The following is an 18,509-nucleotide window of genomic DNA, read 5'->3' on the forward strand; positions in this document are numbered from 1 at the left end:
ATTACGCATTCATTCAATACACCTATATCAGGTTTGTGGTGCTTATACTTATTACTATTCCACTCGTGCCCGTTTCATCTTACGTTGTCGAAACGGGCTCTTTGTCTAGTGTATATATATATATATATATATATATATATATATATATATATATATATATATATATATATATATATATATATATATTAGAGAGAGATAGATTTATATATAGATAGATAATGTGTGACTACAAGTTAAACTTTCCTTACTTGAAAATAATCAAATTATACCATTTTTGAGGGTCATCATAAAACTGTTATAGCTTTTTTTAAAACTGAGAGTACTGAGAGAAGCATTCAGAGCCAGAATCAAACTGGGATTTGATCACAAAACATCTCCATACACACATGTAATCACTCATAAAGTATTAGGTAAGTTTACTCCCTAATTATTAACCTCTTTGGAATGTGGGAGGAAACTGGCATAAGGATGCATAAACTCCTCCGAACTAGTGGTCAGGCTGGAAATAAAACTTGGGCCTCAGGATCTATGAGGGTGCAGTACTTAAGGCTAAACCACTGTGCTGTGTGTAAATGTGAAAAAACAATTATACTGTGATTTATAACAGACAAATGAAACCGTAATTATACATACTGCATGCCCATATACTGAAGGCAACATCATGAAGGATGCTGCTACATATATATATATAAAAAAAAAAAAACTTGCTGGTTGAAAAGATGCAATTACAGATTTCAGTTGACAGACACAATCTCAAAGATTTATAGTGGATTTGATTATTATTTGCAGTTCTTTTCAGCCACTCTGTTAGTATAAAGTGGTAATCTATAGGGGTGTTAATACAAATCTTGAGCTTAGAGAACAGATTCATTCCAGAATCATTGTTCGAGACTTGTAGATTAACAAATAAATTAATTACAATAATTGTTGTGCCAACTCATATGTAAAGTAACTAGTGAAACTGAGAAGTGAACCTAAATGATTGTCTATTCCACAACTTTGCTATGAAAAACCACTTTGCCTCTTTCAATAAGCTGCTCAATGTTTGTGGAACGTTTTCATGTAAGCATCTTCCAGCAGCATTCTTCATCATTCTTCAAATACATTTTACTTGGCCTACATCTAATAGTTTGTTTTAAACATGTAATTATTTGAACATTCCAGTGGAACTGTAGATAAAACTTTAATAATAATTTTATTTATATAGCACATTCCTCAAACCCAAGGAAGATTTACAAACTATTAAAAAATGTAAAGCAAACACCAGTAACAATAATAAAATGGAGCAAACTAACATAAAAAAACCAAAATAGTCATATCCTACAAAATGGAAAAATCTAAGGTTGAAGATCAATATCTCTCTATTATAAAAAAAAAAAAATCTTGGGACGAGATGAGACTTTTTTTCCTGCGGCGAGACGTGATCTTTTGAAGAGAGACACTTTCACATTCTGCGAGACAGTCAACTCATGTCATACTTACAACCATTTTCAAACAAGACCACGGTCATCTAAGCACTCAGTTGTTGGAATATTTTTTGGCAGACACACTTCCTGTCAACTCTTAAAAATATTATACGTTCTAGATGACACATCAACAACTAAGCGAAAATGAAAGAGCAGCACGTCGAAAAGAGACCCAAAAGCATTGGAGAGAAAAGAGTGCAATAAAGAAAGCAAAAAAGAACAAAAATAATCTATGTGCAAATTCTGAAAATAAGGAAAGTAATAATCGGCCCGTCCCACGAGACTAGACTTTGTACCAAGAGATTTAACCACGCCCGGGGCCGGAAAAAGACAAAGCAGAACATCGTAAAGAATTCAAAAATGTTGGCGCGATACATATGCAGAGCAGGTTAGAGATAATGGAAGTAGGAAAATTTGAAAAATCTCAGAAAAATTATAGTAAAGATTGCATTAGTGCAAACAAACGGAAAATATTACTCGGTGAAATAACGGAACAGCGAAAAGAGATCGAATAGTGTTTGAGGATGTCTTGGGGAGAAAAGAGACAAGGCAGTGAGACCAAAGGACACCTGCTGTACAGGCTTTTAAATGTTTGAAGCACCTCATGAAATGTAGATCACGTGGCATGGCAGCAGCAGCAAGTCAGCAGCTGATCGAGCAAAGAGGAGGTAAAAAAAATGTATTTGTTTCCCATTGTATCACCATTTTTAAGAGGGGTTTCAGAGGAGCGACTGCATCTCCTTGGGGTGCATTCAGCCCCCCTCTTCACAACGGCACAAAGCGCAGGCAGGGGAGGGAAAGGGGTTGGCGAGCAAAGCAAGCAGGGGGAAAAGCCCCCTAGTTGTTTAAACAAGAAGGTTTTTACATGCGTTTTGAAAGAAGAAAGTGAAGACTTGTCACAGAGATGTTGAGGTAAGAAGCTCCTCATACTGGGCTGTAATACTGAATGATCTGTCGACAATTAGGAGCCCAGTGCCAAGAGGCCTAAGGGCACATAGAGGATTATAGTTATGAAGGAGTTGAACAAGATTTGATGAATCTGGATCACGTGAGTTTTAAGTAACGAGTGCGAGTTTGTATTTGATACTTACGAAAATAGTCAGGCAGTGCAAGTGATAAAGGACAGGAGTGATATGTCCTGCACGCTTGCTGTATGTGAGAACTCTAGTAGCTGCATTCTGGATGTATTGCAATCTATTGTGTGTTTTAGCAAACAGAGACTCGCAGTATTCGAGACAAAATGTAATGGAAAGCATGCACAAGTGTTTCTGCATCTCCACTTTTAATTAATGGGTAATATCAAAAGTGATATTAAGCAGTTTTGATACGTGAGCTTATATGAGACTCAGATGTGTCAAAGATAAGTCAAAAAGAATACTTAAATTATGAACTTTTGAAGGCTGAACCAACACACCTCAAGTGTTAATGTTGAAGTCTGTAATCTTGGAGGCAATTGACTTGGTTGGATGCCAATTTTCTTCAGTGGAATTCTAATGAGACTGAAGTGTTGTTGGTTGGTTCCAAGTCTTTATATCAGAAATGCATTCAAACAAACCTTATGGTGACATATCCGAGGTAAAACTGGCATTAGGATAGATCTGAATGTCACCAGCATAATCTAGGCCATGTTGGCAATTATTTTTTCCAAAAGAGAACATATATATTAAAAAAGACAGGAACTGAGAACAGATCCCTGAGATTCGCCTTGGGTAGTAGGGGAAATTTAATTTGATTTCTATCTCGCACGGTGTGACGGACCAACCAGCATCCCTACTGGGATGGATCCTGGTCCCTTACCTGTCAAGAGGCTACAGGAAAGAAACGTTAGCAGGGAAGGTTTGATATTCCACTTCAGTGACAGGACATTGACACAGAAAAATGCTGCAGCAGCATCTAAACCGGGGCTGGTATCCCAGCAACAATGGAGGACACACTGGTTGAGCTTGGGCACCTGGGAGGACAGGACAGTGGATGACTGCCTGCTATGGGCAGTGCATTCCCCAGTACACTGGGTGGCAGCATCCCATCTGGCAAGCCCACGTATGAGCACCCACAGGGCAGCTTGGAAGTTGTACAGTAGTCCCATGGGCTTTCCATGTCAAGTTCTGTGGAAGCTGCCAGGGGAAGCTCTTGGATATTGACAGCACAAGAAGTGTTGGGGTCCTGCATGACCCGGAATTGCTTCCAGAAGACAATAAAGCACTGGAAATATTCTGGGGTACGAGTTAAGAGAGCTCTTCACTTGACTAAGAGAGTTGGAGTAAGGAGAGGAGATGATCTACACTCACCTGGGTGGAATGAAGTAGAGCAGAGCAAATAAACAGAAGGATTGAAGAGTTTGCTGGGCAGTACTGTCAGGTGTTGGATCTCTTTACGATAGTCTGGAGAAGAAACCTGTGGAAGGTATGCTTGTCTCTCTATTATAAAAGAAAATCTTGACAAGACTATTGTCAAGAGATTTTTTCAAGTCCCACCCACCTCTCAACCATTTACAACCACACCCACAGTCCTCTCACCTCTCATTCATGTGAATGTTTTTGTGAGACACAGTTCCTGCGCTCTTAAAAATTGACGTTTTCCTCACTTTACATTCCCAATAAAAGACTTATTATGTCCAAATCTTCTAGAAGAATTTCATCCCAAATGGTTATCAACAGAAGAAATGAGTACACGGGCAATCCTAGCACCGACAAACGATGAAGTCAAACGAATTAACGTAAAAATTGTCGATCGGTTACATGGCAAATTGGTTAAATGCGTATCAATAGACTATGCTGTCGAACAATTCTCACAGTTAATATTCTAACTGGCGACAAGAAAGGTAATGTAGTACATCTTTCGCGGATAACATTAGACACCAAAGGAGATCTTGATATGCCATTCATATTAAAGCGTTTACAGTTTCCTGTTAAAATGGCTTTTGCTATAACAATTAACAAATAACAGGAACAAACATTTGAAAAAGTCGTTTTATTTAATAGAAAGAAAAACTAAATTCACTCACGGGCAGTTATACATTGCGTTGTCACGATGAAAGCACAAACACGGAATCAAAATTCAATGCAATATTGACAAAGCTCATTCAAAAAATTATTTTTACTGAAATGTTACAGTAAAAATGTAAGTTTAAAAAAGCATTTGTGTGTTAATTTCAAAGCCAAACAAAACAAAAATGTATGACGTAATGAATACCACTAATGCAACATGAAACATAATTTTCTTTCAATTTATTACGTTTTACTATTTTTTACTGTGGTTAATTACTCACTGTGATGTAAAATAGATAATTCTATTATGCATATGTAACAATTCCCATGAAAATAACAATCTGTTGTGGCGGACGGCCGGGGTCCATGACCGGCCGGGACGCCCCTTCTTTATTTGCTCAGGGGGAGCAGCCATGGACTGTGCAATACCTCCCCCTGGATGCTAGGTGGCCACCCCCCTGGGTTGGAGCGGTGTCTCGGTTTCTTGCATTACTCCATGGGAATTGGAGTTGGGGGCAGCCCTGTTGGGTCCCGCAGGCGCCACCAGGGGGGGCTGCAGCTGGAACTCCTGACCCCTTGTGGGCAGTGTTTTCACCACACCCGGAAGTGCAGCTGGAACTCTGCAATCGAGCATCTGGAGCACTTCCGGGTGAACTATAAAAGGGGCCAGCAGCCACCACTCGAGGAGCCAGAATCGGGAGGAGTAGGGCGAGGTTGACTGGGAGGAGTGGTGGAGGAATAAAAGAGTGCTTTGTTGTGTGTTTTATTTGGTATACTCGTGCTTGGGACTGTGTTGTGCCTGTGGGGATTATGGGGAAGACGTGCCCCACAGGTTAAGAAAATAGTTTATTTATTTTACGTGTGCCTCCGTGTGCAGTCTGTGTTAGGTGGCGCACCAATATAGCGCCTTTTCACACTGTTTAAATTGTACATCTGCATCCCCATACAGTTATAAATAAATAAACTGGTTTTGAACCCAGGATTGTGTCTGTAGTAGTTGCAACTGGAGTTTTGGGATTTGGTGTGCCCTCTGCAGGCCACAACAGCTATGTGTATTAATGTTTCATTTGAATTTCGTTTTATGTAATCCAAAATATATACGACTGGCAGAAACATTTAAAAAGCCAGAAAGAAGCTGATAATAGAATAGGCATGCATTTGTTTAAATTTTCACCTAACCCTCTGTTTTCAAACTTTGCTTGCCTTTATCAGTATTTTTAGGTACAGGAGCTACCATCATAGAGAAAAATTCTCTCTCTCTCTTAAAGAAGGCAGTTTTGGAGTCTAGATGGGAATGCAGAAAAACATCTTTATTACACATCAATGCAACAGTGAGACTTGGTACAAGTGCTTAATCTAGGAAATGCATCAGTTTATATTACATTTATTATCCATGCAAAATACTCTCCTCCTCCTAGTTCTTCCCACCATTACCTAATGTCCAAACCCATCACTACCTAATATTCTAGCCCACAAATATCCATCATCTAGTATCCGTCATCTGACCAAACCTTGCCAACATTACTCCTTACCCTGTTCAGGTGTCAGAGACTTGTTTATTGATCAGTTTCCAACATTTAAGTCAGAATCGGAAGGATTCACACATGGGATACCAGGCCACTCAAATAAATAGTTTCTTGATGCACAAACATCCCTCAAGGCTGTTTTTTTAGCAGCCTTGTCTCTAAGACAATGGCGCTAAGTTTTCTTATAGTTCACACTATCCTTGAATTGTCATGACCTCATGCTAGTATCTGATCAGGCAGGCAAGCCAGCAGAGGGCTGGCCGCTGTAAGTGAAGGCAAGTGGCCGTGAGCTGATAAGCGCAAACATCTTTGTAGCTGTTTAAAAAAAATAAAAATGCAGACACAAGCTTTTAATTTTATTAATTCTTATATAAGCTAAAGCCAGCCAATATAACACATTTTACTTTAACATGTTTAAAAAGCATTGATACATAAGGAAGCTTTGATACATAAATTTAAATCTTCTGTACACTGTATTTTCTAAAACATGGTGTGTTCAGCTCTCTCAGAGTACAAAGTGTCCATAACTTTTCATTATCTCACTGAAGTTTTAAGCTTAGCAAGTAAAAAAAAGAAAAACAGACCGCTTGTAAGTAAAAAACCAGCAGTGTTTATGCTGACAAATAAGCTACTTTAAAAATTTAAATATAAGGATAAGCTTTTAATAATTCTAAACCTAATGATTGAGCGCACATTGATCCACACATTTAAATTCTCAATGCTACTTTGTGAGTAGAGTGTACAAGGCAATAATACCCTCTAAATCAGGCATGTCAAACACGCGGCCCCTGGGCCGCATGCGGCCCGCAACAGGAATCTGTGCGGCCCGCATGACAGATCCTACTCAGCACTGAACTTGTACAAAATGATTGATTCAATCACAAACGATAGTATTCTGCATCTTCGGTGTTACTTATTGACTTTTCTTACTTATGCCTTCTGACAAAAGCGCGTTTTCCCATGGCATTACAGTACCGGAAACGTCATCTGCTAGTATAGCCACGAGCCTTGACAAGTTAATGAGCCGCAGCGTCACAACTGAAGTGCTAGGCTGCAGCAGGAATGCCCTTAGGCATGTGCAAACTATGCACCTGCACAGTGCCGCCAAATCCCAGGGGCCGCCACGCCAATATATATTGAATATAAAACAGAAAGAGAAAATAACGACAGCTGACGGCAATGTGGCCGAAAAACATTCTGTTTCTTGTTAATTAGTACGCTGTATTTACAAATGTCACTAGAGTTGGAGCAGTAAGCTATATGTAGTATTATAATGTTTTGCCGTAATGAGAATATCATGGGTCGCCACTTGGTTTTCAAGTTACGGACACGCGTATATAGAAGCGTGTCATGAGCACGAGGCGGCTATGCAGTGTCCGCAACGGACGTGGCCATCCGCCGTGCATAAGATACCATATTGACATTGCCAGGCGAAGGGGCCACCGATTCTTTCTCTGCCCAGGGCCGCCACGAGCCTAGAGCCGCCCCTGCTAAGGCTACACTACTGACTGGGTTGCTGAGACTGGCCACTGGGCAGAACTGACCATCATGAGTAGTAATAGCCGCATATTTTCACATTTTTTTGCTCTAGTTTCATGTAATTTTGTGCTAGTATTGTAACGAACAGTTAGTGCAGACTACAGCTGAAGATCTGAAGTGGATGCGAGAAGTTGGTGAGTTGTTTATTAACATATTTGTGATTTTGAGTTTGTAAAATTATTCTAGGTGGCTTTTTGCATATCGGCTTATTTTACAATATAAACTTTGAAGTAAACTTAGTAAAGTAAAATTTGATTTTTGGAGGATTTGTTTTCCAACTTGAGTTACTGAGCAATGAGTTCAGTGAGCATTTTCGTGATTTCAGCTCACACAAACACGCAGGGCATTGCGCTGTTCTCTTACAACGTTGAGAATGCGCCTGAGAATATCCAAATGGAGTTGATTGAAGTGCAGTCAGATTCTATTCTGAAGGCAAAATACAACGAAGTTGGTGTGCCAGGCTTGTACGCTTACCTGCCACCCTCGTATGTGCAGATCTGTAAGTTGGCGTCGAGAGTACTGTCTATTTTCGGATGCACTTACCTTTGTGAGCAATTGTTTTTGTTAATGAAAGCTACCAAAACCCCACATCGCTCAAGAATTACCATCGAGCACCTTTCATCCCTCATAAAAGTTGCAGCTGCACAAGATTTCAAGCCTGATATTGACGAACTGGTTACTAACAAGAGATGCCAAGTGTCGGGACAAAAGAAATAAATCTCACACTGTAAGGCTCCTATATAAGCAATGAATATAATATAATGAATATCAATCATCAAGACACTATATAAAAGCGGTCGGGATTGTCCTTCTGTCCCGTGAGTGCAAAGCGTAGCGGTATTCCGCTTATCACAGACTTACTACTTGCGGCTTGCAGTACGAAGCGACGCGATGTGAGCAGAGTTCTGGTGCTCCCATCGTTCCCTTGTTTTTGTGCGTGATGTGCTGGAAAAATAGACAAAATTACGTCACTGGAAATAATTAATGTTGATGGAGTACAAATGCCTCACCGCGTAGTAAATATCAGGGGAGATGGTGCTTGCTTATTCTCATCTATAGGTTATTTAGTGCATGAAACTCCGTCTTTAGCAGTACAGATTCGGGCTGACATTGTACGACATGTTTTAAATAATTGGTTATGGTTTCAGCCATTTACAATGATGCCGTCAGGAATCTCTTATACAAATTAGCTTCAGTATCTCACTGAAATGTCAAAGTCTCAAACTTATGGTACCATTTCTGAGCAAATGGCAGCGGGAGAGTTGTTCCCCTATGAGTTTCAAGTATATTATAACGGAGTCTTACACTCCAAGTTTGGACAGGCACTCGAGGGGATAAAAAAACTGTTTCTCATTCCCTACACTTACATGCCTGATGTACACATGGAGCACACACAAATTGAGGATAAAAGTCGGTCGCCTTAAAAGGAGGGTGAGCCTAGTAATATAATAAGGACCTAGCTAAGAGGTTAAGACTCTAATTCTACACTGTTGTATGAAGACTGCATGGAAATAAATTGCTTTTCTTTAAACTTTAAACTTTAAGTGTTACATTTTTTAAAGTTTTCAGTATTGGAAAGAAAGCTACAGTAACTTTGTATAATATTATAATAGTATTTGTTACGGTACGGCCCGCTGACGCACATATGGCAGTCGAAGCGGCCCACCAATGGTAGTGAGTTTGACATGCCTGCTCTAAATGACATACCAATTTGGAAAGAGTACACTTTTAAACTACTGCAAAATTAAATGCGCTTAGTTTAAAGTTCTGTGTTTGTACATATACAGGATTGCTTTGCTTTGTTGAAGTCTCTCTGATTTGAATTTCTCTTCCTCTGTGTTTTCTTTAATCAGGTACAAAAGGGAGATTAGGCCTCATAGCCTCCTTGTTGATGATTGGGGTCATCATGATACTGATCGGCTTCTTGTTCAGCTATGCATGGATACAGAGCTACCTCTCGGGTATGTAGATTTGCAAAAATCCAGTGCTTTTGCCTAATGGGGACAGGAGTGAGCCCAGATGACATCTTGGTGGGAAAGTGTGATAGAAATCTAACATATTAATTTAAAGAAACTTATCCTCTACTAGGATGTTTGATTAAAAACCTTTTTGAGTCTGAGACCAGGCAGGAGAAATCTTGTCCATTGCATCTTTAATTATGTCTTCAGCAAAGCTTGAAGAGGGAACATTCATCACAGCAGTCTGTTACACAATGATCAAAATAATAAGGGCATTTTATAAATGACTGAATTTACATAATAGTGTTGATTTATGCATACACGTCAACTGACATTCACTCTGATTGGTTCATTGGCTTACACACCCAGATAACATAGTAAATAAAAGTTTTTAATCATACTCTTGTTCTTCTTATATCTTTAGATTTAGCCATCACCCTGAAATCTCTGTGTATATGGCAGCTGTCCAGTCTTGTTGTTTACAGGACATCAGCTGATCTCTTAGTCATCTTTTAGTACATTTGCTGTATTACGTCAACCTTCTCCTTTGTTGTTCACTTGGCCTTTACTTGGTTTCTTGATGTGCTTGAACAGGTTTATGACATTTATTAACCCTTTATGGTACTTCTTAAGATGAAGGCTATGTTACCCTAAAGTGAGTCTCGCATAAAAGCCATAATTTTGACACCTGAATTATTCATAATCCATTGTAAGATTATCATTAAAGGACATTATCAGTGTGGGTCATCATAATTTGTCATTTTCCTTAGAACAAAAAAAAAACAACAATTGTTTGCACTAAGCTTAGAAATCTTTTAGAAAATAGAACATATGGTTAAATGTTAACATGCTCATAACCACAATCTTCACCTCAAAAATTCAGCATCATTTGTATGCACTGAGTAGGCCAACATCACACCATTTGAATTGATCTCACGATTTAATTAGCTCATCTTTTTCCACATTTCTTATTCAGCCTTCTGAACAGCACAACAGCATGATTGGTTTTTTTTTATACATTTTTAAGACCTTTAAAAATATTTGTATTTTTGCTATCCCTTTAAATTTTTAGCTCTTTGTTGTTGTCTTCCTATTAATTAGCTTTTTCTTTAATCCTTTGTGACCACTATGGAGCACCATTAAGCCCCGAACAAGAGATCACTTCAGATATATTTCCAGGGTAAAATAACGTTACTTTATTAATCAGCAATGCCTCAATAGGCTCAGAAGAACACAATACACCATAAATAATATTTTCCAGTCTCCTTCCACTCCTTCTTAGTGAGTGTTGTCCTCTTCTTTCGGACTCTGACACCCCAAGTGATAATAATAATACATTGTATTTATACAAGGCACCTTTCTAAGAACTCAAGGAGATCGAACAAACAACTTAAAAAATCAGAAAATACAGAAAATACAACAACAACATTTATTTATATAGCACATTTTCATACAAATAATTTAGCTCAAAGTGCTTTACATGATGAAGAAAGAGAAAAAAGACAAAAAAAGAATTAAAATAAGAGAACACTAAATATAGAATTAGAGTGAGATCTGGCCAGGGAGGACAAAAAAAAACAAAAAAAAACTCTAGACGGCAGAAGAAAATATAAAATCTGCAGGGGTTCCAGGCCACAAGACCACCCAGCCCCCTCTAGGCATTCTACCTAACATAAATGACCTCAATCAGTGTTCATGGTATTCAGGGTTGTCATAGAAGAACTTGATGAGAATAATAATAATAATAATAATTCATTACATCTATATAGATGATGGTCATGTGGACCTCTGGCTTTCAATCCATCAATGTAGGGACAGCATGGTGCTTTGATCAGGTGGTGGTGGTGGTGCAGGTCGCCACCACAGAAAACCGGGAAAAAAAAAACAGAAGAGAGAGTAGGGGTTAGTACGGATATTGGAGCAACCATGAATAGTTATTATAATGAATTGAATATGCAGAGCATCAGGATTAAATTAAAATGAAGTTATGAGAAGGCCATGTTAAAGTAATTTGTTTTAAACAGTTTTTTAAAGTGCTCCACTGTATTAGCCTGGTGAATTCCTATTGGCAGGCTATTCCAGATTTTAGGTGCATAACAGCAGAAGGCCGCCTCACCACTTCTTTTAAGTTTAGCTCTTGGAATTGTAAGCAGACACTCATTTGAGGATCTAAGGTTACAATTTGGAATATAAGATGTCAGACATTCAGATATACAAGATGGAGCGAGATTATTTAAGGCTTTATAAACCATAAGCAGTATTTTAGTCAATTCTGAATGACACAGGTAACCAGTGCAGTGACATCAAAACTGGAGAAATGTGCTCGGATTTTCCTTTCCTAGTTAGGATTCTAGCAGCTGCATTCTGCACTCGTTGCAGTCGATTGATGTCTTTTTTGGGTAGTCCTGAGAGGAGTGCGTTACAGTAATCTAGTCGACTGAAAACAAAAGCGTGAACTAATTTCTCAGCATCTTTCAATGATATGAGGTCTAACTTATGCAATGTTTCTTAAGTGAAAACTGCTGTCCTAGTGGTCTGATGAATATGCGATTTAAAATTCAGGTTACAGTCAACAGTTACTCCGTCTTGACTTTTAATCCTAATGCGTCAAGTTTGTTTCTAATAACCTCTTTGTATCCATTATTGCCAATCACTAAAATTTCTGTTTTCTCTTTATTTAGATTGAGAAAATTACTATTCATCCATTTAGAAACACAAGTAAGACATTGTGTTAGTGAAACAAGAGAGTCGGGGTCATCAGGTGCTATTGATAAATACAGCTGTGTGTCATCAGCATAGCTGTGGTAGCTCACGTTATGCCCCGAGATAATGTGACCTAACGGAAGCATGTAGATTGATAAGAGCAGCGGACCCAGGATAGAGACTTGTGGAACACCATATAGAATATCATGGGTCTTTGAGTTGTAATTACCACAACTAACAAAGAATTTTCTACCTGCCAGGTAGGATTCAAACCAATTTAAGACACTGCCAGAGAGGCCCACCCATTCATTAAGGCGATTTCTAAGAATATTGTGATCAATGGTGTCAAATGCGGCACTCAGATCTAAGAGGATGAGAACAGATAAATGGTTTCTGTCTGCATTTACCTGCAGGTCATTTACTACTTTGAGTGCAGTTTCTGTACTGTGATTTGTTCTGAAACCCGACTGAAACTTATCAAGAATAGCAGGTTTATTGAGGTGGTTATTTAGCTACATAATGACTGTCTTCTCTAGAATTTTACTTAAGAAAGGCAGGTTAGAAATAGGTCTAAAATTTTCAAAAGCAGAGGAGTCAAGGTTATTTTTCTTGAGCAGGGGTTTAACTACAGCAGTCTTAAGACAGTCTGGGAAGACCCCTGTATCTAATGACGAGTTTACTATGTCAAGAATACTATCAATTAGCACGCCTGATACTTCTTTGAAAAAACTTGTTGGTATTTGGTCAAGGACGCAGGTGGAGGGTCTCAGCTGAGAAATTATTTTATATAAATCAGGTAAATCTATCCTGGCGAAAGAATTTAATTTGTTTATAACGGAGTACTGGGGTTTAGGAGGATCCTCAGTGTTGGGGAGATATACTATATTATTTCTAATATCATTAATTTTTTGATTGAAAAATACAGCAATAGCCTCACAAGTTTCACTGGAAGTATTCTGGAGGCATTCCTTTGAGTTACCTGGGTTAAGCAGACAATCAATCATAGAGAATAAGACTCTGGGATTACTAGCATTGTTATTTATAATTCTAGAGAAATAGCAGCGCCTCTCAAAATGGACTGTGTTATTGTATTCTGTTATTTTAATCTTCAATATCTCATAGTGGATAGTTAGTTTAGTTTTTTTCCATTTACACTCCACTCTCCGGCATGTTTTCTTTAAATCAGACACTCTTTGGGTCTTCCATGGGATAACAATGCTAGAAGATTTTTTAACTGTCTTTTCAGGGAATGACAACATGAAGAAGGTTGGACAGATACGGAGGGGCGAGGTTATGAATGGCCTTAAATGTTAACAGCAGAATTTTAAAATCAATTCAAAACTTAATCAGGAGCCAGTGAAGCTGCTGCAAGACCGGAATAATATGGTGAATAGATGGGGTTCGAGTAATGAAGCGAGCAGCAGAATTCTGAACTAGCTGAAGCTTTTGGAGAGATTTATTAGAGAGACCAAAGAGGAGCGAATTGCAATAGTCCACACGAGAAGTAACAAGACTGTGAACGAGAATGGAGGGGTGGCTGCGATTAATGTTTCGTAGGTGGTAGTAAGCAGACCGGGTGATGTTATTAATGTGAGATTGGAAAGATAGAGTACTGTCAAGGATGACACCCAGACTCTTGACCTGAGGTGATGGAGAAACAAAGGAGTTATCAATAGCAAGTGAAAGATTATCGGCTTTGGATAATGATGATCTTGTACCAATGAGGAAACCTCAGTTTTGTCACTGTTTAATTTAAAAAAAATTTGAAGAAAACCAGGATTTAATTTCAGCAATGCAGTCAATAAGCGAAGATGGTGAAAAAGAAGAGGTGGGTTTACTAGCAAGGTAGAGCTGGGTGTCATCAGTGAAAATTAATGTTATATTTATGAAAGATATTGCCAAGGGGAAGAAGGTAAATAATAAAAAGAAGTGGCCCCAGGACAGAGCCCAGGGGCACACCTAAAGTAACAGCGGTGGGTTGGGATGTGACAGTTTTAAGCTGAATGATCTGAGTGCGGCCTGAAAGGTAGGATCTAAACCAATCAAGTGGAGTGTGGGTAATTCTAATCAAAGATAATCTATTAAGAAGAGTAGTCTGACAAACAGTATCACAGGCCGCACTCACATCAAGGAGGCTGAGAATAGGTATTAAACCAGAGTCAGCAGCCATAAGAAGGTCTTTGGTTAACTTTAACAAGTGCCGTTTCTGTACTGTGGAGGGGGTGAAAACCAGACTGGAACTTTTTCATATAGATTATTATGAAATAAGTGGGAGTGAAGTTGGATAGCTACTATTTTTTTTCAAGAATTTTGGAACTAAAGGGCAAATTAGAAATAGGGCGAAAATTATTGAAGTTAGTAGGATCGGCACCAGGTTTTTTCAGTATTGGGGTTGCCTCTTTTTATGTTGGACACAGGAGTGTTTCTGGTACCATGACATTGAACATCAGAACCACTTCAGTGTTGTGTGTAAAACTGGTAGGTATTCTCCTGGCAGTGCCCTCTGGCCTAACTCAAGAACCTTAAGAGGGTTGTACTTCTGAACTCCAAGTCATTTACAACCCTACAGGTGTCTAAACTGGAACCAGTCAAGAGAGCCCCGTCACCTCTCATACAGGGGGATTAACTACTCTTGATTTTCAGCCTCACTTAGTCCACTGTGATAAGGATTGAATACCATTCCAGCTGCGTTGCACCACTACCCATACTGTCCTTTCATTACGGCCTCTTGGCCAGACAACATAATCACCCTCCATCCCAGTCGAGATGCCCATCCATCTTTTATGGCACTCAGACTTAATAACAACACTTAATAATGACAAACAACAACAAGAAGAGCAGACAGATGACACTGAAAGCATGAAGTCTACAACATTCAGCAACTTTTACACTGACTCCAAAACATAGAAACTGGGATATAACAGCAATTGCTTAATTAGGCTGGAAGTCCAATTAAAAACAGAATTTGGTTGGAGCAAAAAGCTTCAGCAGCATGGGGTCCCCAGGACTGAATCTCATTATCACTGGCCTATGAGTATTCAGAAATCCCTTAACTATGACAGCAATGTCCAGTAACCCGTGCAAATACAAGCCAATATTTCACCATTGGGTGGGCCTAATTCCACATGGACTGCTGATAGCTTCATCGCTTAAGTTCTCAAACACCATTCTCTCATTGTTTGTTGTGGGCCCTAGTTTCAAATCTGAAGGAGAGATTATCACAAGTGTTTTTGTAAATGAATAACGGGGGGCTACATTTTTGTATTTCAAAACTCACTGTTTTGAAATGCAAAGTTTAAAAACCATTGACTTGAAAAATATTGTTCATCAACTACTGTAATAAAGTCAATTCCATTAAAATACAAATTATAATGGTTTATCCATGTTGACTATGTGCCATTAAATTGTGTTTGAATCCTAGCACCCAACCCGTTCTCTTAAGTCTCCCAATGGTGCACTCCTCACCTCTGTAACTGAATCCATCCACCTTGTTGCTGGTCGTCCTTCTTCTTCTGTTTCCTTCTAACCTTCCCAGATAGCATTAGAATCTTTTCCAGAGGGCAGAGTCTTCACACAATCTGTCCAAAGTAGATAGTTTGAGCCTTGTCATTTGCACCTCGAGTTAGACCTCTGGATTGATTTGTTTAATCATCCGTGTTAGTGCCACTAAATTATTTATTTTTTTGGTTTATTTGCAGCCACAAACTGGACGGACATCCCTTTGCTACTGGTTTATTCAGCCGACTCTGAAGAATATGTGTCACTGATCTGCACTTTGGCCTCTCTCCTGCGAGAACAGTTCTGTTGTCAAGTGCGGTTGGACTGTTGGGATCATGCAGGCTTGGCTCAGCTTGGACCATTACCGTGGCTGTACAGGCAGCAGCAAGTAATCAAGAATCAACATGGTCGCATTTTGCTAGTCTGGAGCCAGGGAAGCCAGACCTTGTATGAAAACTGGAAGAAAAGTTCAAGATATTTAGAGTGGCCAGTAGCCGGTTTGGACACTGGGGTTATTTTTCAGGCAGCTCTAGCTTGCATCCATAGTGACTTGCAAAAGGGAGCAGGAACAGAATATTCTCTGCTTTATTTTTCTAGGCTATATAATAAATATTCTCTCCCAGAGGTCTTCAAACAAATTCCACAGTATAATCTCTCTGAGCAACTTGGTGAACTGCTAATGGACATCCAAGGAAGAGCATTTTCTAAAAACAGTTGCCTGAAAATAACCGCTGGAATACTCACGTATAGAGTTGCACATTCTGATATTGGCCAGAAACTGAAGGAAAGGACAGAATTGTGCTCGGCCTTACTGGATGGAAAAAAGGTTAAGGAAACCAAAGGAGTGCCGGAATGTAACCAATCAGATCGTCCTTTGATCAGCAGCAGCAAAAAAGAAATCATGGACAAAATGACAGTAATATAGTACTGATTTACAACTAAAGCGGAGATTATATTCTGGGCATATCTATCCTGCAAGTGAACATTTAAACAGAAGCCTCAGAAATTTTGACATACTCATTTTTTTAAAGGAATGCAATGTGACAGGATAAGTGAATCAGGAAATCTAACGTCTTGGCAGTACATCTTACAATAATGCAGGATATCTGTGGTGAACTGAATAACTTGTAAGCTGGTTAAGCAGTGATGTCTCAGTACATGCATTTAAATGATTAGGCTCAGATTAGTATAATTTGCCATCTACTGTAAGTTTACAAGATAATATGGCTACTGTTTTTCAGGATGGGGCAGTGGTGAGCACTGCTTCCTCACACCTCTAGAGCTACAGATTCAATTCTTATCCTGTGCACTGCCTGCGTGGCATTTGCACATTTTCCCAATATCTTTGGGTTTTCGTTTCACATCCTGATGAAGTGCAGCTTAGCTTAACTAGCCCAGTATGAGTGTGCGTCGTATGTGATGGACTGGGCCCTGTCTAGGACTGCTGCTCGGATAGGCACCAGCACCACACAACCATGCTTTGGCTGGTATTTCTAGGAGTGGAGTCCTCTGGAATCCAAATAAACACAAGGGTTGGAACAGATTTTTATTTACATGTGCCAAAAAAATATTTATATAATGTCTACAAGCAGAGCTTGTATTGTTATTTCACTATTGTACATCAGGGCTAAACTAAGATGATATTTATTATTTTATATGTGACTTTTTTCTTTTATTTCTAATATATTAAATTTTAGAAGTGGAAGATTGTACAAATATTTCTGATTATTACAGCTGAACATTGCTGAACCTTTTTTAAAATTGGTTATGTCAGCTTTCGTTATTTGTTTACAGAGTGCAGTGCTCATTCATAAAATTGTTCAACTTGTGATGTGATGACTATCCATCTCTCTCTATTTATTTATTTTATATATATATATATATATATATATATATATATATATATATATATATATATATATATTTGCAGTTGGAGATCCACGAAGGGAGAAAAAAACGAATCACGTATCATAAAATAGTTTTATTCCTGAGCTTTCAACCCCTATCAGGGGTCTTCATCAGAGGATAATGCTTAGACTTACAAGAATCAAAGGCAATATATAGCAACACATTCAGTTGGGGGGGGGGGGGTGTTAGGGGGTATTGGGTGGAGGTGACTAAGTCAGTATGGTCGGGTTGGGTTGTATAGTTTAATTATTGTGTACATGTCCTTCTTAAGTTGGCATATGCTGGATTTATGTCCAAGTGTCTGTTGATGGCGTTTTCATCTGATAGCCGAGACTCGGCCAACTCTCTGGCACTTTCTTAATGGATTTAGACTGTTTTTTTTTTTTCTATAATTTGTTTGAACATTCCAGTTGATTTTGTGACTTCACTCATCGCGCTATGTATCATAGCTTGCTTGTGGTACCGATTTAGTTGCACAAATCCTAGAAACACGTAGTGAGAAGGTTCTAGCTGCAGCTTGCTATACCTATGACATAGATCAGGTAATGCCCACAACATCAGTCACAAAATGCCCTTTGAGTGAGATAACCCTCCTACAACCCTAATCTTAACCATAGTGTAACGGGGCCCTAATGTTAACCATAGTCTAATGCGATGGCCGTTTCGTGATGTTGGGGCATTACATGACTGACCTCATTGGTACTGCAGTCTGCAATTACACTATGTTGACATGCAGAGGGCCGAGGGCTGGGGCGTTTCATTATAACAAATACGGAGAGAATACATATAGTATTGTGACCGGGGCCGCCAGTGATTTGCCATGTCTAATAGTAGTACTGCTGCTGAAAATGGTACTGGGTAAGTTATCTGATCTCATGACTATAAAAGTAAAACGTGCAAATGTCTTAACTTAGGTAGAAATGA

General features: G+C 39.0%; 1 protein-coding gene across 2 annotated transcripts in view; it reads left to right on the plus strand.

The window, feature by feature from the left end:
• Positions 1-17,393, plus strand: part of LOC114668677 (interleukin-17 receptor E) — an 88,732-nt gene extending 71,339 nt beyond the window's left edge. For both annotated transcript variants that reach the window (XM_028824552.2, XM_028824554.2), the window contains exons 16-17: positions 9,372-9,479; positions 15,878-17,393. In XM_028824552.2, the coding sequence (XP_028680385.1) occupies positions 9,372-9,479; positions 15,878-16,602 (833 nt within the window). In that variant the 3' untranslated portion in view covers positions 16,603-17,393. The remainder of the gene's footprint in view (positions 1-9,371; positions 9,480-15,877) is intronic.
• Positions 17,394-18,509: the final 1,116 nt, after the last annotated feature.

Source organism: Erpetoichthys calabaricus, chromosome 18, assembly GCF_900747795.2.
Source record: "Erpetoichthys calabaricus chromosome 18, fErpCal1.3, whole genome shotgun sequence".
Lineage (NCBI taxonomy): Eukaryota > Metazoa > Chordata > Cladistia > Polypteriformes > Polypteridae > Erpetoichthys > Erpetoichthys calabaricus.